The following is a 22691-nucleotide window of genomic DNA, read 5'->3' on the forward strand; positions in this document are numbered from 1 at the left end:
CCCACTTTTTGCCAAGAGCATCTCCCCATCATGTGTTGCCCCTGGCATCAGCTTTTTCCCTTTCCTAGCAGATGCACATATATACTTAATTTATGTGGCTGCTATTCCAACAGTCTTTTTTCTGTCAAACAGACTCAGAGAATGACAAATATTTGCAGCAGTGCTATGCACTTCTGCAGGACACCATTGCAACCAGTCCCAAAGAAGTCCATCCACACCACTGTCATTCTGTGTTATACTTTCTCTTAATAAGTCCATCTTTACTATCCCATACCATCACATACAAAAGTAAAAATGTTTACTCTTTAACTTCCAGATCTGTTTGACAAGCCATCACAGCTAACAACCAATTTTTCATATAATCATTTGTGCATAGTGTATGATGTAGGAAACTGTTTAACACGGAGACTCCCATCATTCTCTTTCTCATATACATTTATTCTCGGTGTAAGCAAAACATTTTTTGTACCCTTCTCCTGACTGATACCTTTCAACAATGAGATCCCTTTGATGCTTTGTAAGCTTCTGTGAACCATGGCTTTTGCTGTAGCAGGCAACTGAGTAAATGTCAGGAAAATAGTGCTAGAACAGCTGAACTTTATTTGGGGTTAATCAGAGTCTCTCTAATTGATGGCAGGTGTGTATCCAAGAAGACTGAATGCTGTATTTAAATCGAAAAGTGCTTCAACAAAGTATTAGTTTAAGGGTGTGCATGGCTATGCAGCCAGCTTATTGTACATTTTTTATTTTTTATATTTTTCCCCCAAAAGATTTGTTAGTTTTTCAATTTAATTGTACATGTTATAGGTCACATTAAAGTTGGGAAAACTTTGAAATGATTTATTATGGTCTCATTTTTTTATATCACAAAAATGTGGCATTTTTAACAGGGGTGTGTACACATTTTATATCTACTATAGTTTGTATAGCAATCACAAAGTAGCAAACACATCTTTATCGAACACCTATTTAGTGAAGTTACCGATCATCAAATGGAGATTTCAATGAAATTTTTCCCAGGGCAAGGCAACGGTTGGCTGCCATCTGCAATGTGCCCTTTTCCCCACTGTAGTACGATCTTGGAGTTGGTATATTTAGTTGGGGGTGTGGGGCGTAGCATCCAACATCACTGGGTGTGGGGGATGTAACCCCCCCACTTGGGTAGGTGTTAAGTTTTATTATTATTTTTTTTTATTTATTATTATTCTCAGTCACTAGTGTAGCCTCCCATTGGATTACCCTAGGAGAACGTTCACTGAAAAGTCTGTTCATCAATTTTCAGCTTCTATGAATAGTTGTTCAATGATAAGTGATTCAATAAACTAATATAGACCCACCATAAACACAGCATGATTAAAGGAGTTCTAGTGTTTTCTTTAGAAATAACAGATTTCTGTATAGAAATCAGTCACCTCCATTAAGATTGGAGGAGAGTGAGGATATGTCAGTTCATTTAATATGTTTGCAGAAACCAGTAATATTAACCAAGCAAAGAAGCCCAAAGTCCAATTATTAAAGTCTGACTCTTAGTAGGATCAACAAAAAACAGGGGCTCCAGCTAGATTATTGAATAAGGAGTCCCAGAGTAGTATAAAGAAATCTGAATTTCAAACACAAGTAATTGGATTATTGTATAAGCAAAATGCCATTGCCTCGAAACAGATCACATCACCTAAACCTCACTAACTTCCCTGTAATCATAGTTATCCTGCAAATAACTGTGTCTGTCTCCACTACACCTTTAATGCACACTACTATCCCAGACCCCAACCATTCTTTTTTTCCTCACCTTCTCTTTTCTCTTATACTAGCCTCCTCAGACTGCAAACCTCTACTTAATCATCATTCAACACAATAGTAATCATCAGGGAATGTTCCAGCAAATATATTATTTGTACTTGTGTTCACCTTGATTTCTACCTTTCCTTTCAATGTTTCACCTGTATAAAAGTTATGTGTATACGTTCTTCTCTTGCGCTTTCTGCAGCTTGTCTTTCGGTGTTTGTTTTGCAATGTTATTTATGTAATCACAGTCTTTTGTTGTCTGAATTGCACTCTGATCTTCTCACCTGGTCTGTGCCTGCAATTGTTATACTGAGATCCATGCAGAACCCTGGAAAAGAAGTTTAAAATAAAATAAAAAGGAATACTGTAGTAGAACTATCAAAATCAGAAGGCCCAGCAACATACATATAGAGGTCTCTGTGGGATTATCGGTCAGTAGAGTCTAGCAAAATGAATTGTGTCATGACAGAATTACTGGAGTCAGGAAATCCACACTTTTAATAAAGGAATCAGGGAAACACTCTACAATAAATGTACCCACATATAGACATTAGTTTTAGCGGAAAGTGCGTGCCTTTCCAGCAACATTAATCAAGGCGAAGTTCTGTCTAGTATGAATCAACGGTATCACAGCAGATTTTGTGAATCATGAAACCTTGTTTCTTAAAAGTTATCTTGACATCTTTTTTTATTGCACGGTTTTACAACTTAGTTTATTTTTCTCCACAACTTGAAGTACATTTGAATGAATTCATAAATTAATTTAAGTGTTCCAGCATGGTCAGATATATTGAAACCATGAAGTCCTTCATTTTGATGCTCACTCATTCTTTTATCAGAAGTACTTTCTTCTAACAAGGAGAATTTCCTTCTGTTTGCAGTAGCTGAGTTTGCATTTAATTGAATAGTAATGGTTACTTTCCTCGAGTTTCTTCATCTCATTAGAGTTATTGTTTCCCAACTGACTTATTATGCTCAAAAGACTTTTCATGAACATTAGCTGATTTGATAGACTTTTAACAAAATGTATCAAAATAAGATGGTATGCTTTATTTGGGACTGACAGTGGGCTTCCACAACTGCAGGCTTCATTGATGCCTAAAATTATATATGTAGTACTGAAATCATCTCTGCATTACTTTATTATTTCTTGTGAAAGCTATACATCATGACTACAGTTATGTAAAAGTAACAATCATTACGTATCTTAAAACTGTGATTACAGACACATTTCTTCTTTTAAAAATTAACTTGTGGATGCAGTGTTTGTAGAGTTTGTAAACATATTTAATGAGGTGCAGAAATTATGTCCTATATACTGAAATTAGCATCCATTCTGAGTCATGAGTTTCTAGAAGTTGTTGCAGTACATAAAACATGATTGCACTCCAAATCTAGGATGAATATTACATTAATAAGCAAGTTTCTGGCATATAAAACCTATTTACTGAGATCCAGCACACATCTTTCACTGTTGTTAAGTGCTAATATTGCATTAGAGCTAAAACACCAAACACCACAGAACAGCATCGGGAAACTGAAGCAGCTTTAAAAGCTGTACTAAGCTTCAGTTTAGCACACTTGCTTTTTGTGTGTATGTGTGTGAGAGCAAATATTTTACAGCTTTTAAAGCTAATTTAGAATCATGTACACTTCTCTTGTGGCCGCAGTCTGTGTGATATTACTAAATGTTTCAGCTTTCAAAAGTGTAAAACACTTGACATTCTACAATGTCTATTTTTACTGTAAATTTTCCTCCCTGTTTTGTAGTATATTGGCAGTTAGCGCAGAGAACTAAAGCTTCAACTTCTTTATAAGCTGCTTCTTGTAGTAAGGGGGCAGGGTTTGAATATTACCACCTTCATATAGGGGGTTGGGTATTGGAATAATGGTTAAGGGTTTTATCTCACAGATACAAGGTTCAGGGATGGTTTCTCACCTCTGGTCACTTTCTGGTTATAGCTAAACATTTGATAGTCTATAGACTGGTTGCCTGGTATTTGTCTCTGAACCTTTGAAGCTAAAGATCCATATACTAAGCAACTTGTAAGATTGCACTAAGTGCGTTATGACATTCAGAGCTATAAAATATCTGGGACTCCTACATTTTTTCTGTCTCTCTTGACCAGGTAGTACTTGTAACAGATGAAGATCAATGTACTACAAATAATTATGCCTCCAGTATTTTGATTGTAGCCTGCTAGTTATATGTTCTCAAAACAGACGTCAGGATGAGAAAAATTTCTTGAAATCCTTTTCCCAAACATATAACAACTTCATTATTATTAGGGATCCTGTCATAAACTTCTATGCAGCAATTGCAGTGTTGAAAAGATAATGAGCAAAAGTATACCAGAAGGAATGGGATCGAGTCCCATCCTCCCGCATGTGTCACAACAATAGAAGACAAAGTAATATGAGCATTTTACTGTTCATTTCTGTTGGTCAAACAGTTATATAACAAGGGTAATAAATGACATCATGTCAAGCCACCCTACCAGTTTTTGATACAGTACTGTGATACAGTTAGGTAAGGGAAATAAATGAAGGATAGCCATGTTACTTGCAGAAACTGCAAATGAAATTAATTTGTATGAAATTTGGCAATGTAAAGACCTCTGGAAGGTACATTTTCAAAATGCACACTTTACTACAAGTGCACATGATGAGCTGAGAACCCTACAACTCACTAATGTAGGACAGTACATATATATTCAGATACTTAACATTAATAATACTGATAGTAATGGTAGTAAATATAAATATATATACAATAAATGCTTAAGAGGAAATTCAAGAAGAGCAAAATCCTGAGAAGGAAGAAGAATGCTGGTACTGAACTCAGGAAAGAAGTAATGTGCCATGTGTGATGATGGTGATCAGAGCAGTAAAGCCAGCTATACTACCACTGCTGGGGAACACTTTTGTTCATAGGTGTTTACTATGCTAATGGCCATAAGGGCCTTTTTAAGCCTAACCATACATCCCAAATCTCTCAGTGAGAATCACTGCATTTGGCTCCAGTTCTGTGTGTTGTGTAGAAAACAGATAATCAGTGTTTTAGCGCAGTCACTGTAAAGGAAGTACTGTTGTAAAGGAAGTGATGATCTGATATCCCTTTTCTGCCTCTGTGCAGAAGTGAAATGGCTTCTTATGTACATGACAATATTGAAAGTCCCTATCAAGTAGGAAAGCTCAGTTTCTTACACTGCCCAAAACATAGAAAATGTATTTTACATAATTGTTTCATTGACAAATACTGCACACATTAAATGGTCACTTACATATTTACACTGAAACAGTACAACAATAAATCACCCGTCACCTCAGTGTACGTACAAATTTTAAACTAGATATCCTTTCCTCAAAGGGTCTGTAGCCAGTACTGTCCCAGGAATACACAAAAGGTTCTGTTAGTTGTGCAAAAATACCTGCACACTGTGAGTTTGACAAAGTGGTACGTAATGCTTCATACTGTGTGAAGATCCTAGAGCATCACTTCAGAAACAAAACTTCAGAAGGATCCTAGTTAGAAGAAGAATCTGCAGATTCCTCAAGATACCTTGAAGCTACAACCACACAAATCATTCAGCAGTTTTAGCAGGGACACTTACTGTAAAACGTGTCAGAGTTGCTTCACCTTTTGATGGTGCATGGGTATGCAATTCAAAAATATTCTTAAACATGAAGGCTCAAGATAAACCTGTCCTCTAGCCACAAAAGTCTAAACTCAGTGGTTTACAAGGCATTCAGAATTATGGTCCAGTAAACAAATAAGAGTCAACACTTACAAGTTTGCTGAGCAATTTCAAAAGCCTGGTATCATCAATGAGCAACTCTCCTACCATATGGTTAATAACAACAACCCCAGAACAAAATTCTCTTCAGGGAAATAAAAGATGACTTTATCATAAATACTGCAATACTTTCTCAAAATGTCTTGGATGTTAAATCACAACTTTGCCTGGCAGTTGGCACAGAGGGTTAAGGCTGCAAACTGTAGTTCCTGTTCTAATGGGTTTGAGTCACTTAACTAGGCAGTGCAACTGGAAATTTGGCTAGGCTCCTCGATGGTCCCTGGATAGCAAGCCTAGTAACTACCTCTGAACATATGAACCAAAGGCTGTACAAAGTCTCTAGGAAATGATACAACAAAATGGTATAAATATACATTATCGCATTATTTACCCAACTGCAAACTCAGATAGTGGATAAGGCAGCAAGAGCTAAGAAGAGCAACTTATTCCTGAAAGGAATGCCAGAAGGTGTCTAACAAACAAAGTAGATGAAAACATGCAAGATTTCTTTACCAAAGTAGAAGATCCCTCACGATTTGTCTCTGTTGGCATTATCAACAGTACTGTCTGAGCACAATGCCCTCCATCATAGTTATTAAATCACCCATTCAAATGTACATTAAAATGTTTAAATACTGGGCCTGTCAAAACAGCTAAAAGCAAAAGAAAAATAAAGCGTCTACATGGAATGTTAACACAATACCTATATTGCAACACCTGCCAGTAGAAGTAGAAAAGATCAGACAAATTATATTTCACTTGTGCAATGCTTACTCAAATACAAAATCAAATTCAGGATGCATTGTCTAAATGTCTTGTCTTTCAGCGCTACTACACAGACAGTGCTAACTTGCCTTATGATTTGCACCCAAATCCTAGACAACAGTCCTTTCAAAAAGCCTTAACATGCTCAGAAATTTGTTCTCAGCTGCTCAACCAGCTGTCACAGAATACTTTGGAATTTCAATAACTTATCAATATTTTCATTTACTATCAGAGCTCGGCTACAACTCTGTATCAGTCTTGACTTAATGGTAACAGAATATAATAAATGGCTGACTCTAGGAATCATAGTAGGTGAGTAATCAGGTAAACAGATGTGCAGCTCAGTTTTAAAGGATTAGAATTATTTGTGTCATTACGGTAGTCATGACACAAGATATTCTAGTAAATATGAAACTGCAGATGCACACATTATAACTAAGGTCACCACTGATCCACAGATATAGGGGTTTTACAGCTGACTGTGCCACCGGTGACTTGGTTTGGATATGGTGCCAGAACATGGCCGAGTGAACTGCTGCTGTTGCAATAAAACAGATATTATCCTTCTCTTTCTCTTAAGGCTCAGAGGAGATTGTTGGATTCCTCACTGTGACTTAACCATATTTAACATGCATGCGGAAGGGGTTCCATATCAACCAGGTTCTGTACATTCCTGCATAGGCACAGTCTGTTTTCCTGTCTGTGGACATACTGAAACTTGCATGTGCCACAGTTAGCATCACCACATGACAATAAGTTATCTTTAGGATGAATCTTAAAATGTTTCAATGTCTCTCATTGTGTCATCACCTGTGGTAGTGAGTGATGGTTTCCTATGTTCTGTCAGTTTCTAGAATTCATTTTTGGGCTTTGGAAACCCACAGCAACATAGGGAAGCAAGCAGCGTATGTATTTTTGGACTTCATTTATGTATTTATTTATTTATTTTATTTTACATTTATTTACTGGGAGTGTCCGACTGAGCCTCAACGGCCCATTTTCAGCAGAGGCCCGGGAAGAAAAGCTCCAAGTACCATAGTAAACAGTGTAAACATAGAATTAAAAAAAAAACAGTGTTACATAGTAAACAGATATACAATTCCATTGAAAAGAATAAAAAAAAGACAACAGTGGTACAAAATAATGCAGTAAGGACGGTTAGTCACACATATTACACATTATACTCACTGGATTCTTGAATGAACAAAAAAAAAAAGAAAAACATGATTGTGTTTCTACTTGGGGGTGAGGTGGTGACCTCACCAAAATTAAACAATTAGAATACAAAATATACAGTAGTAAGCTGGAGATAGGATCTAAGGAAAAGAGTTGTGGATAGAAACTTATGAGAGAAATAATATGGAATGATCAGTGCTAAAAACTTACTGATGGGTCAGCCTGGTTTTGAGCAGGAGCATACCCAGTTTTTAGTTAAATGGGCCTTGAGAAGGGTTTTGGACTTGGAGTGGTTAGCTGTGGAAAGAATGGGCTGGGGAATTGAGTTCCAAATTTTGGAGATGTGCTTTGGGTATAAGCCATCCCCAAAGCTATTATTGGCTTTAGGGACTTCTAGAAGAAGTTTGTCAGATGTGCGGAAGGTTCTATTGGAAGTGTATGGTTTTACTAGGATTTTAAGGGCTGGATATTTATCTGGTAGGTAGATGATGAAATGGCAAATTGTGAGTTGGTTGAGGTATAATAGGTTTGAGAGTTCCAACCAGTCTAATTTGTGGTGAGCTGAACAGTGATGTGTTGTGTACGGGAGGTTGGTGGCAAACCTGGCTATTTTCTTGTAGCAGGTTTCCAGTTTATTTAGATTTGTTTTCTTTAAATTTGTGAAGACTGGGGAGACATATAACAGAGTGGATAGTAGACGACTTTGGCAATGGCTGTTTTGGTGGTTTGGGTGAGGAATGATTTGGCTCTATAGAGCGCCGTGAGTTTTATGAGGACCTTTTCGATTGATTGGGATATGTGCAGGTCATAACTGAAGGATTTCTCAGTGGTGACACCTAGTAGTTTGGAATGGTCTCCTGGCTGTATTTTGGTGCTGTTAGTAAGATGGGATGGAGGGGGTTGAGATATTTTCTTGTTGGTAAATAATATTCGTTTGGACTCGTTAGGGCTTAGTATTAGTTTATTGGTATATAGTATTCAACATCTGTAAGTGCTTTTTGTTTTTTGCAAGAGTTGGGGGATTGAGGTGGCTGAGCAGATGAATGTAGAATTGTCTGCATATTGTATAGTGTTAGCTGTTGTGGTGGCTGAATTGAGATCATTTGTAAAGATTGTAATGAGAAACTGAGCCAAATATGAACCCTCGGGGTATGCCCATGGAGACGGATAAGTGAGGATATATTGTCTAGCCAGTTAACAGCTTGCTGAATGTCTGACAGGTAGTATGGAACCATGATAGGGTGGATTCTGAGAAGTTTAAGGTGGCTAATTTGTACAGAAGCTTTTGGTATGAGACAGTGACAAGTGCTCCTGATATGACTAGGAAAACTGATGAAACATAAAGGCCGTTGTTTCTTGATTAGTTAACTATATTTGTGAAACTAATTAGAGCAGATGTGTGGCTATACTTGGGTCTGAATGTTGTCTATATTGTGAACTGTCAACAGTGTACTGCATATTATGTAGGAAAAACAAATTGCAGGCTTAAAGACAGAATTTTTAAGCATCTATCAGATATAAGGTAAAGAAAAGAACACAATGCACTGTGCAAGCATATAGAATTGCATAGTGATCATGTATTTGCCTTTAGGGTTATATGTGTTGTAAATAGAAGTCAAAGAATGGGTCACTTGTATAATGAAACTGAATACAAAGAGATGCAATGGATTCTTAAACTGGGAGCTGACAAAGCCCCAGGATTAAATAATGTTGTCTCTTTACAACCAGCTGTAGCAAAAAGGAGGGTAAACTATTATAGCAATAACCCACGCCTGGGTGTTTGTAATGCTGGATTTACCCACGGTTGGTGTGGTTTGGTCACAAGGGCGAAGCCCGAGTGGCCAAACAAAGCCAACCGTCGGTAAATCCAGTATTACCCACACCCAGAAGTGGGTTATTGCTATTTTACAATGACATTATTTAAGAAAAAAATAATTACTTTTCTCAAATAATGGCATTGTATAATGCCTCCTTGCTGCCCTTCCACAGCTGTCTGGTATTCTGCGGCAGTTCTGATGTACTGTGCATGCGTATGCCTACGCAGTACATTAGAGCTGTGGGCAAAAGCAACGGAGAAAGCAAGATCTCCGTTGCTTTTTAAAAACTGTTTCGCTATATTAAATGGGTTTAACATAGCGAGACAGCTTTAAAAAAGCAACGGAAAATCTCCGTTGCTTTTTTTAAAGCTGTCTCTCTATGTTAAACTCGTTTAACATAGCGAGACAGTATGAAGCAATGGAGATCTTGCACTCTCCGTTGCTTAAAAAAAGAGTTATAGTAATGGAAAAAGTCTGGGCGACGGGACCTTTTTTCCATTACTATAATTGATTTACAACGTGCACGCTGGCCAATCAGTGTGCACGTTTTTGAATATTAATTGGGGGTCATTGTATAATGATTTTTATTGGCTGTGTTGTACTATAATAGATAATATGTTTTTACTAGTGTTTTATTATCTGATGAAGGGATTTACCTGAAAGCGCTTATGATATTGCTTTTATTGTTTTAATAAAGTGAAGTTGCTTCATATACAGCATGGTAGTACTTGCCTCACTTTTGGATTTATTATTTGGATTTTTTGGCAGTACTTTCAGTGCAAGGAGTCCTTTACTTTTTGTTCTTTACTTTGCTGTTGCTTTATTGGACTCCAGACACCCATGGCTGACCAGCAGACTGAGGATGTTGAACTTGGCTATGTACCACACAGGTATCTCAAAACCATGGCTAGTAAATCTTTTATGCTACAAAATCTGCTGTTGGACATGGACATTGGGATTTCCACTCTTCTCTTTGATGTTACACAAGAGAGGCAAAGAGGCGAGACTGAATTAACCATGTCATTGACATCTTTGAAAGATACATTAATGAAATTAAAATGCCTACAATGGCACAGATTTTATTTTGAAGCTTGTCTTAAGAACAATATTGTGCCAAGAGGCTTACGTTTTTTATGCATGCCAGCACAGGGGGAATGCTATCCCGAGTTGCTGGCATGCTGGCAGCGTATTAATTTACAAACTAGTAAATCATACATACATTTACTTATTTCTTTTTTTCAACCTGAAGAGGATGCACTGTTAACCAAAGCTGAAGACCTACGTTTTCAGCTGGAAAAAGACTATAAAACTGAATATCATAAGAATAGACTTATGAACATACTATGTGTAGCTGCTAACTATGATTTAAAACTTCAACAAGTTAAGTTAAAGAAACTACAATGCGATTACCGTGATTTTTCATCAGGTAACATCTTTGTTTGGTCTTGCCCTCAAGAAAGAGCATGGAATGCTTCAAATGATGTAGCAGCCACACCTGCACCTAATAAACAGCATGAAAGAGAATGCTCAGACTTTATAAACTTAAAGCAGTCTAACACTATTCATTCACAGGGGCCTGTCTTGTTTAGTACAGAAAATAATGAAACATCTACCAATGTCTGAGACAGTGACTGAAGGAGAAACATTTGTGGACATTGATTTGGGCACTACAGCTGGCCAAATGGATGAGTCTCGAAGTGACAGGCTGGACTTTTCCACAATGGGAGCCAGACCAAAACAAAGTGACAAGATGTCTGCAGCTGTTGTTACACCTACTTCCTTCTCTTCTTCTTCTTTTTTCACATTACCAGCACCGGTGAAGAAGAAGAATTCTCAGAAGAAGAGCTTTTCACATCAGATGGACAAGGACTACAAGAGATGACAAACCTCCAATTGACTGCTGATGATGTATGCAACATTTGTAATGTTCATAATATTTCAGGTATTTCTCATTCTGAATTACAACTATCAGTGTTAAGCAAGGGTTAAATGTTGCACCAAGTACAGGGACAGATTTTTGTACTCGAATACCTGAGCTGCTATACTTTGCACGGAATGTAATGTTGAAGCAAATGTTTAATGATATTAACAGTTTTCAAACACCTCATGCATTGAAGCAACCTAGCACTTTTTCACCTATTTAAATCCTACACTGTTGTTGTTTGCTAAATCATGTGAATGTGAAAGTGAACAGTATCTACAGAATACACATAGATCTATGCATTTCAACTTAGACCAGCCACATAGAAATGCACTGCAAGAGCTAAAGAATAATACCAACATAGTTATAAAATCTGCTGATAAGGGAGGTGATGTTGTTTTACTTGGCAAAGAGTTTTATAACACACAAATAGATCTGTTGCTAGCTGACTGACTTTTCTTCAGCTGCCACCACTAATTGTGAATTCCTATATACAAAATGTGCACAAATCTTTATTTAACATGGAAAAAACTTTTTTGATAGACCAAGAGCTGCTGACATTTTTATATATGCAACACCCTACTATCCCAGTTTTGAAAGCCTTACCAAAAATTCATAAGGATCCCAAAACACCACCCATGAGACCTATGAGATCTATAGTATTGGGTAGGGGTTGGGTAACAGAAAATATTTCTATCTGATTAGAATGCACTCTTAGACCAATGTTACAAACCTTCCCTAACATTTTGAAAGATACTGCTACATTTCTGGAATCATTGGGTGTTTATTTACAAGACAACAGTGACATTTCTTATATGTTTGCTACTTCAGATGTAAAGAATTTGTTCGCTGTCATAGAAAATCAATATGGTATTACTGCCATAGAAGAAATACTGAACAAAAAGGTGAATATACATACAGATGAAAATATACGGTTATGTTCCTTATTAAGGCTAGTATTAGAGAACAATGTTTTTCTTTGTCAAACAAAGTATTATTGCAAGAGACAAAGTATAGCTATGGGTACACCTTGTGCGAACACATATGCTAACCTAGTCCTGGCATACTGGGAGGATATGGTGATATTTGAGGCAGCACATGATTGGAAAGACAAACTTCTCTTTTACAATAGATTTGTGGACAATGTTTTCTTTTTGGGGGGGGGGAGGTATTAAGAAGAAGGGAACTTATCCATTCCTACATTGTAAAGCCTGTAAGCACATTCTACAAGGGAACTGTTTTATATACCCCGGGACCAACAAGAATTACTTTTTGAATATGTATGCTGACTGTAACACACAAAATGTTGTATATTGTGAACTGTCAACAGTGTACTGCATATTATGTAGGAAAAACAAATTGGAGGCTTAAAGATAGAATTTTTAAGCATCTGTCAGATATAAGGTTGAGAACAGAACAAAATGCACTGTGCAAGCATATAGAATTGCATAGTGATCATGTATTTGCCTTTATGGTTATATGCGTTGTAAACAGAAGTCAAAGAATGGGTGAGTTGTATAATGAAACTGAATACAAAGAGATGCAATGGACTCTTAGACTAGGAGCTGACAAAGCCCCAGGATTAAATGATGTTGTCCCTTTAAAACCAGCTCTAGAAAAAAGGAGGGTAAACTATTGATTTTTATTGGGTGTGTTGCACTATAATAGATACTATGTTTTTACTAGTGTTTTATCATCTGATGAAGGGATTTACCTGAAAGCGCTTATGATACTGCTTTTATTATTTTAATAAAGTAAAGTTGCTTCATATATAGCATGGTAGTAATGGCCTCACTTTTGGAATTATTATTTGGATTTTTTGGCAGTACTATTAGTGGAAGGCATCCTTTACTTTTTGTTCTATACTTTCACAGTAGGGAAATGTGAAAATATAAATCATTAATGAAATCAGAATTTTTTTTAATCTGGAAAAATAACAGTTTTAAATGCAAGAAAACTGAAAATATGCAGGATAACATTCAGTTTTATGTATGAAAATAATGTTTGCATGTGTTTTTAACTATTGTATTCTTTTCTTTTGCAGTTTGTATGTGTGGAGAGTCTGGTTACAGCAGTGGTGGATATGTATCCTAACCTTTTCCGAAGGGGATACCGTCGAGAATTATTGATTCTTATCCTTTCAATTTTTTCATATCTAATTGGACTTATCATGTTAACAGAGGTAAGAGGAATGGTACCTTTATGCTGTAACCGTGCTGCTCAGATGATTTCAAATAGTTGTGGTGACTGGCTCAAGGTTCATCATCATATAGTTTAATTGAATTCACACCACTAGCAAAATACCATCAGTCTGAGGCTCATTTTTCCGCATCAGATTGTGCAAGCTACCATTTCTCCAAAATGTCTCTTCTCTGAGATGCAGCAACTTTGCAGTTTATCATAAAGCTATCCATGCAAAGAAAGTATGACATTGAGTGCCCCCACAGAAAAAAATGTACATTTGTTTTAGAATTTGTTAGAATTGCTCTTTTGGACATTCCAGCTTACAAAGTTAGACTTTATATGGTTTGTCTTGAACAGACCAAACTATATCACAGTTAGAGGTATCATTATATTAAACATTTTTAAGTTTGTACCAAATTGAGTCAAATGTAGATGGGGGGGGGCTTCTCTGAATGGTCTAGAACAATTTCTGTACATTTTTTCAAATTTAAACTGGATGAGGTTTGAACTCATAATTTTTCAATTTGCAAGTGTTGAATTTGATTATTGTTTCACACTGGGAATGTCTGTAGGTTATGTGGCCATGGAATTGTTATATTCAATTAAGCATGGAGGGTGTGAGCTGAAGCTTACACTAGCATGTATCATCTGGTTAAAGCCTCATCTTGTTTTAAGTAGTGAAATGTATGTAAATCCTCTAAAACAAATGGGCATCTCCAGAAGAGTAAGCGTGACTTATACAATCCAGTTCTTTTAAGAGTTTTTACTATGTATGCATCTTCATTCACTGTTATAATTAGTGGCAATAAGAACATGTGCATTCTCTGTTTTACCAGTTAAAAAACAGTCTGAACTAGGCTCAGTTATGATTACATTACCATTGCAAGTAAATGGAATACTATTATGGCAATACAGAGATGCAGTAATGTTCATTAAGAATTTCATAACCAGAACCAACCAGAAAGGCAAACGTGCTTTTACATATTTGGCTTGCCAACTTCATCAGCTTGAGCCAATTTGTTCTTTTCTGCCAAATATTAAGAGTGTGCTGTAATTATAGCAGTGAGATGAGCATTATTACTACAGATAATAGTGGTAGCTTGAGAAATGTTTATTTTTATTTTCAGGCAAATAAAAAAATCTTCCATTTGGAAGATTGAAGATCAGCTAAACTGTAAGGCATAAGTTGTTGTGCAGAACAGATTTCCAATTGTGAAGTACTGCAGTAACATTCTGTTTTATAATTGTACCAAAGGCATATAAGCAATAGTGGAATACCAGTCGGTGACCAACTGCTAAATATAATTCCACAGAGTGCCAAAATTATAATCTGGATCTGCAAAATAGCAAATCAGTGAAAATACTGCAGCAATGCAGGAGTACATAAGAAGGAAGACTTGCTGTCAGCCAAAAGATGATTAGTCAAGCTTGGTGGCATGGTGAGCCATGCAGCCTTGCCATTCCACAATACTTAAAGGGTCTTGTAAAAAATTTTGTAAGCTAGTAAATGAAGAAAAATAGAAGGCTATGAGGTGATAATGGAGACCACAGTAGTCATGAAGTAAAGGCAATGTATAGCACAGTACTGCCACTTAACGGCTATAACATGTAGTTGTAGCTAATAGGGTGCACAGTGACACACCCTCCAACTTAGCCCAGCAAAGCCAGGATATCACTGAGCAACACAAATAAAGAGATATTTATTAATGGGTATCATTTAGCATTATGGAAAGCATTGCAAAAAAAAGGAACCAAGCCATAGCAGTGATTATAATCATAAAAAGTCCCATATGTAGACACTTGTAGTTCCATTCAAATAACAGCATGCAAGACAGTATTGCAAGTTAATAAGAGCAAACCTTGTAAAGACATAATAATCCTGATTCCATCATGGGACAGGAGTAAGCATGACAAAGAGGGAAGAAAGTATTTCATGTGCTATCAACATACCCAAGTACAAACTGGTAAGTGTTGACACTTACAGGATCATGTGCCCAGCATACATACTGTGTCATATGCCATGCAAAGGCAAATAAATATATTTACTGCAAGAAGAATTAGACTGCAGAGAACATTTACGTAAGCACATTCAGTTTAATCTTGTAGCAATGAGGCTGTACAGCAGTTTGGAGTTTATAACACATAAAGCATGTTGGACTGCAGTTTGGCAGAGAGCATCAAGTGCAGGTACTGGTATTCTAAACATGAGGGTGGCATCCCTGCTGGCAGAGAGCATCAAGTGCAGGTACTGGTATTCTAAACATGAGGGTGGCATCCCTGCTGGCAGAGAGCATCAAGTGCAGGTACTGGTATTCTAAACATGAGGGTGGCATCCCTGCTGGCAGAGAGCATCAAGTGCAGGTACTGGTATTCTAAACATGAGGGTGACATCCCTGATGGCAGAGAGCATCAAGTGCAGGTACTGATATTCTAAACATGAGGGTGGCATCCCTGATGGCAGAGAGCATCAAGTGCAGGTACTGGTATTCTAAACATGAGGGTGGCACCCCTGATGGCAGAGAGCATCAAGTGCAGGTACTGGTATTCTAAACATGAGGGTGACATCCCTGATGGCAGAGAGCATCAAGTGCAGGTACTGATATTCTAAACATGAGGGTGGCATCCCTGATGGCAGAGAGCATCAAGTGCAGGTACTAAGGGTAATGCTGCTCAATGCCAGAAGTCTAAATCTCAAAATGCACGCACTCGAGGCCCTTCTCAGTATGGAGAACATCGATGTCTGTGCAGTGACAGAAACCTGGTTCAAGGCTCCTGAGAGCACCCCAGCACTATCAGGTTTTACCTCTTATCATGCGTTCCGGCCCCAAAATCCGGACAATACCAAGAAAGGAGGGGGGGTATCCATATTCATCAAAGACACCCACACCTCAAGACTGGTGGCAACGCACGATGCATCGGAGACCATCCAGGTGCAATTAACCATAGGCAAGACTGCTCTGCAAATTGTAGCATGTTACAGGCCACCCTCACAAACTCAGGAACCTCACATGGCCTTCCTGAAAACACTAGAGGGATAAATGTATCACCAAACACCATCATACTAGGTGACTTCAATTACCCTAATATAGACTGGGAACACTACTCAAGCCCAAACACCCTAGCCCAAAAGTTCCTGGAATTCATAAACTCAAATGCCATGGAACAACTAGTCACCATCCCCACAAGAGGAGAAAACATACTTGATCTCATCATCACGAACATGGGAGCACAATGTTCAACACCGAAGTATACCCCTCACTGGTGAGATCAGATCACAAACTAATCTCGCTGGAGGTCCTCATCCCACCCCACCTGAAATAAAAAGACCACAGTAAAGAACTTCTCGAAGCCGACTTCACACTTCTAAAGACTAGTGTGGTCTCCTTTAAGGCCCCGAGCCGACGGAAAACAGTACTCAAGCCGCTGAATCACTTACAAATGCCTTCTACCAGCACCTGCAGGACTGCATGGATAAGGCAATCCCAAGCAAAACAAAGACTCTTTGTACCAAAGGCAAGCGTCCACTCTGGTGGACCCCAGCCATAAACAAACTCTACAACAAAGGAGGAAGCTACTACAAGATAGAGCAAAATCCTTAAAAGGTAAGACACCCTTGATCACTATAAGTAAAAACTAAGAGCTCTCATAAAATCATCCAAAGCAAATTTTGAGAGAAAAATAGCTAAAGACTCGAAAGACAATCATAAGGCCTTCTTTAGCTATGTTAGAAACCTGGGAGGAAACTCCCAGATATGCTCAGAACTAGTTCAAAATGATGTGAAGATTACTGATCCTACAGACATTGCCAACATACTGGCTGACAGGTTCAGTGCAAACTTCTCCCCTCCCCAAAAGGAGAGATATCTATACCAGCGATTGCAGCCCCCAAACATCTCCAACGCCCAAGTGAGAACTGCTCTCTCCAAAGCAAAAACACAGCATCCATGGGACCTGATGGTGTCCCCGGCTGTGTGCTCCACGAACTCAATGAGGAATTAAACCCACAGCTAGGACAGCTGTTTAATCATAGTCTTACCTCTGGATACGCACCCAGGGAGTGGCGCACTGCAACAGTGGTCCCACTTCACAAAGGCGGTGCCTCCACCGACCCTGGAAATTACCGGCCCATTAGCTTGACAAGCCTTATCTGCAAAGCCATGGAGAGGATCATAATGGACCTCATAAATAAAGACATAGGGAACTTGCAGACTTTGGATCCATCCCAGTTTGGCTTTGTCAAAGGCAGATCATGCCTTCTAAACTTGGTTGACTTTTTCGAAACAGTCACCAAAGCCATTGATGAGGGAAAGGCAGTCCATACAGCCTACCTCGATCTGGCGAAGGCCTTTGATACAATACAACACTCGGGTATCATTGAAAAACTCATCAGCTTAAATGTTAACCCATACATCATAAGATGGGTTGCAAACTGGCTGAGTGACAGAACCCACAGGGTCAGAGTTGCTGGCGCCATGTCAGACTCAAAGCCTGTCACAAGTGGTGTACCACAGGGCTCAGTCCTGGGCCCACTCTTGTTTGGCATCTACTTTTCCGAAGTACAAGCAAACACAGGAGGGTTATGGCTGACAAAGTTTGCAGATGACTGCAAACTGGGCCATAGTAAAACACATCTGACACAGATATCCTTCAGAAGGGTCTCACAGAAACGGATAACTGGTGCCAGAGCCATGGCCTAAAGTTAAATGCCAAAAATGCATAGTCATACCCTTCGGGAAAAACAAGGTTACCCCTAGCTACCAAATAGGTGGCAATCCACTGAGTACAGAAGAAGTTATCAGGGACCTGGGGACCCAGGTTGATAGTAGTCTGTCATTCGACACCCATGTAGCTAAAGTAGTTAGGAAGACCTTCTACATTGCCCACCTTATCATGAAGGATTCTCATCTAGATCAAGGGAGGTCATAGTCTCCCTATACTCATCACTCATCAGACCAATGATTGAGTACAATGCCCCATTCGAATGTATCTGACCCGACACTTGCAGCAGCTGGAGAGGCCACAAAGTTCCTCACCAAAAGGATAAAGGGTCTCAAACATCTGTCCTATGCTGCCCGACTGAAAGAACTCCAGCTCTATTCAGTAAACACGCTTGCTCAGAGGTGACCTTTGCCTAACATACAAGGCCATGTCAAACCCAGATTTGATGAATATGCTTCACCTCAAAAATCTAGATCCGTCAGAGCCACAAGGGCGGAGACTTAAACCTCGACACGGCTATTAATAGGGCGTGCTGGAGGGATAGATTCATCACCCAAAGACTCCTATGCTGTGGAATAAAATCCCGGTATATGTGAGGCAGAGCACCTCGCTGGCCTTGTTCAAGAGAAATCTTGACCAATGGATGGGAGATCGCAGATATACCCCAGGGATTACCTCAGTGTCACTGCTCAACAGAGGCACAGCAAAATAATGGGTATAGTTCCCCATACTAAAGGGGTGGCGTAAGCCACAAAACTATGGGCTAGGCTTGTAAATGCCCTCGGGCAGATAGCCTAGTATGAACCTATGAACCTATGAACCTATGGTATTCTAAACATGAGGGTGGCACCCCTGATGGCAGAGAGCATCAAGTGCAGGTACTGGTATTCTAAACATGAGGGTGACATCCCTGCTGGCAGAGAGCATCAAGTGCAGGTACTGGTATTCTAAACATAAGGGTGGCATCCCTGATGGCAGAGAGCATCAAGTGCAGGTACTGGTATTCTAAACATGAGGGTGGCACCCCTGATGGCAGAGAGCATCAAGTGCAGGTACTGGTATTCTAAACATGAGGGTGGCATCCCTGATGGCAGAGAGCATCAAGTGCAGGTACTGGTATTCTAAACATGAGGGTGGCATCCCTGATGGCAGAGAGCATCAAGTGCAGGTACTGGTATTCTAAACATGAGGGTGACATCCCTGCTGGCAGAGAGCATCAAGTGCAGGTACTGGTATTCTAAACATGAGGGTGGCACCCCTGATGGCAGAGAGCATCAAGTGCAGGTACTGGTATTCTAAACATGAGGGTGACATCCCTGCTGGCAGAGAGCATCAAGTGCAGGTACTGGTATTCTAAACATGAGGGTGGCATCCCTGATGGCAGAGAGCATCAAGTGCAGGTACTGGTATTCTAAACATGAGGGTGGCACCCCTGATGGTAGAGAGCATCAAGTGCAGGTACTGGTATTCTAAACATGAGGGTGACATCCCTGATGGCAGAGAGCATCAAGTGCAGGTACTGATATTCTAAACATGAGGGTGGCATCCCTGATGGCAGAGAGCATCAAGTGCAGGTACTGGTATTCTAAACATGAGGGTGGCATCCCTGCTGGCAGAGAGCATCAAGTGCAGGTACTGGTATTCTAAACATGAGGGTGGCATCCCTGCTGGCAGAGAGCATCAAGTGCAGGTACTGGTATTCTAAACATGAGGGTGGCATCCCTGCTGGCAGAGAGCATCAAGTTCAGGTACTGGTATTCTAAACATGAGGGTGGCATCCCTGCTGGCAGAGAGCATCAAGTGCAGGTACTGGTATTCTAAACATGAGGGTGGCATCCCTGATGGCAGAGAGCATCAAGTGCAGGTACTGGTATTCTAAACATGAGGGTGGCATCCCTGCTGGCAGAGAGCATCAAGTGCAGGTACTGGTATTCTAAACATGAGGGTGGCATCCCTGATGGCAGAGAGCATCAAGTGCAGGTACTGGTATTTTAAACATTAAACATGAGGGTGGCATCCCTGATACACCACCACATTTACAGTGTCATAGTGAAATGTAGACTAGCACAAGCAGTGCAATGCAATTGCATATGGAACAAAACATCACATGTGTGGATGGTGTTATAAGTGACAACAGGAGTTCACACATTTCGATGCTGGAAGTGGCAGATACATCACTGTGGCATACCATTACATCCCAGTGCAGATGTGAAGCTTTAATGTATGCAACCTGTAGTGACTACAGTGTAATATTGGCAGTTCAACATCTGATAATTGAAACCATTGTGAAAGTGCATACCCACAACCGATCTCAACACAGTCACAGTCACATAATGGTAAGCCTGAGTAATAGTACAGTCTGTGGCCTGTGTGAACAAAATTCATCATCATGTTTGCCACTCACACACTAACCCTACATATACTAGCCCAATTCACAGTGTAGTCTGATGCCTGACTGTGGTATGGGACATGTCTCAATCTGGCCCTACAAACTTATAGATTGATAGGGTATCAGAAACCAGAGCAGCATGCAACGTCAGATAGAACAGAACCAAGAACACTGATATCTACCCCAGTCTGTACACAGACCAAATAACATGATCACAATATACTGCTACATAATACAGACACTCTGTCAACAATCACCATAAGTACACAGACCTCACTAATGTACAGACTGCCACAGAATATCCAGGTTTTGTCCTCAACTATTAGGCCCCCTATACATTAAATGCCTGGCAGTCTGATGTATCACTGGCTTTATATCAGGAATTATGTCAGTAAATAATGGTATACTGTACATGTCCACCTCTTACTGCATGACATATGACCAAAGGGAGACAGACTTGGGGGACAGAGGCAGAAACACAGGGCCAATATTGACATATTGCAGTTATAAATTGAGAACATTGCTGGTGTAACAGGGTTTGTTGTGACATATCTCTTCTGAGGGATATGAAGTCAGTAACACACTGAGTACAATCATCAGAGTATGCTACTGCATTTATGAAGACAGAAAATGTGTGAGTAACACACCAAATCTCAGGCTCCAAACTCTGGCCAGTCTGCAGATAGCCCTACAGGTGAGAGTTTTCTTAACCACATAACACTGTCATGCCAGACTTTAAATCAGGCAGAACAGCCTTTTGACACAAACTCAATACTTAAATTCTGTCCCATGTCTGGAGCATCCCCCTCAGGGTTTTTGGCCTGTCTCCTCTGTGTTTGTTGTAAAAGGTATTTCCAAATACCCTCTGTGATGCTGTTTGTCACACACCCATGCAAAGTCCTGCTCACGGTGAGGGAGAAGGGCCAGCATCCACTTGCACTGCTCACTTATAGGAGTGTGTTTCCATGCAATTGACTATAGGAATGATACAACAGGTGTTCCACATGCAATTAGCAAATGGAGGACTCCAATTTGTGCACAGGCCATCAGCTGATCATGAGCATTACCCACCAAAGTCAAGCTGCTGCCTATGCAAAAGGGATACATTTTTCCACATCTACCAGGGAGGTGGAGAGAGAGAGGCAGAGGGTAAGAAAGAAAGGAAGAGAGAAAGAGCCATGCACATTTGTGTATGATCTGTGGGTAGAGAGAGAGGTCTCTGGGTATTATAATGAGGATGTGTATTGTTTACAACAACCACTATGGTGTTTGACACCTGTTGGCCTTGTAATGTGACATTGGGACATATGGGTCCTCAATATGAAAATGTAGCAAAGCCCACCCTCCAGTGGATCCCGTTATTTACACAATCACATGAACTCCCACACAGGATACTGATAATCAACACACACACTTGTCTGTGCTGAGTTTCAAACCCCTACTTAGCTATGCATTGGTATTATACTGTTACACAGTTATTACAAGCGCCACTGCGGTTATATGTTGGAGAGCTGTCCAAAGGTATCTTTGAAGGTGAGTGACTTCAGCTGCAGTGCTAAAGGAGGGGTGAGGGAAGTGCAGTAAGTGTGAATGACCCCAAAAGCAGGTGTCAACAAAGACTCACACACAAACACACACATTTTCACAGTTGCCAGGACCAGGCTTAGAACTCCTACCTAATTAATTTGCTACACTATGGTATTATACAGTTATTGCAAGTGCCATGGCAGTTATATGTTGAAAAGCTGCCCAAAGGTATCTTTGAAGGTGAGTGACATCAGCTGCAGTGCTAAAGGAGGGGTGAGGGAAGTGCAGTAAGTGTGAATGACCACAAAAATAGGTGTCAACAAAGACTCGCACACAAACACACACATGTTCACAGTTGCTAGGAGCAGGATTAGAACTCCAACATAACTAGTTTGCTACATTATGGTATTATGCAGTTATCTCAAGCGCCATGGCTGTTATGTATTAGAGAGTTGTCCAAAGGTATCTTTGAAGGTGAGTGACATCAGCTGCAGTGCTAAAGGAGGGGTGAGGGAAGTGCAGTAAATGTGAATGACCACAAAAATAGGTGTCAGCAAAGACTCACACACTCTCACATACACACATTTTCACAGTTGCCAGGGCCAGGATTA

The 22691-nt window shown here is 39.6% G+C and overlaps 1 protein-coding gene across 3 annotated transcripts in view; it reads left to right on the top strand.

The window, feature by feature from the left end:
• The window catches only part of SLC6A11 (solute carrier family 6 member 11), a 1657595-nt gene that overhangs the window by 1283240 nt on the left and 351664 nt on the right, over positions 1-22691 (top strand). For all 3 annotated transcript variants that reach the window (XM_044078040.1, XM_044078041.1, XM_044078039.1), the window contains exon 11: positions 13306-13443. In XM_044078040.1, the coding sequence (XP_043933975.1) occupies positions 13306-13443 (138 nt within the window). The remainder of the gene's footprint in view (positions 1-13305; positions 13444-22691) is intronic.

This window comes from Protopterus annectens, chromosome 7.part0 (assembly GCF_019279795.1).
Source record: "Protopterus annectens isolate FY-2018-M chromosome 7.part0, PAN1.0, whole genome shotgun sequence".
Lineage (NCBI taxonomy): Eukaryota > Metazoa > Chordata > Ceratodontiformes > Protopteridae > Protopterus > Protopterus annectens.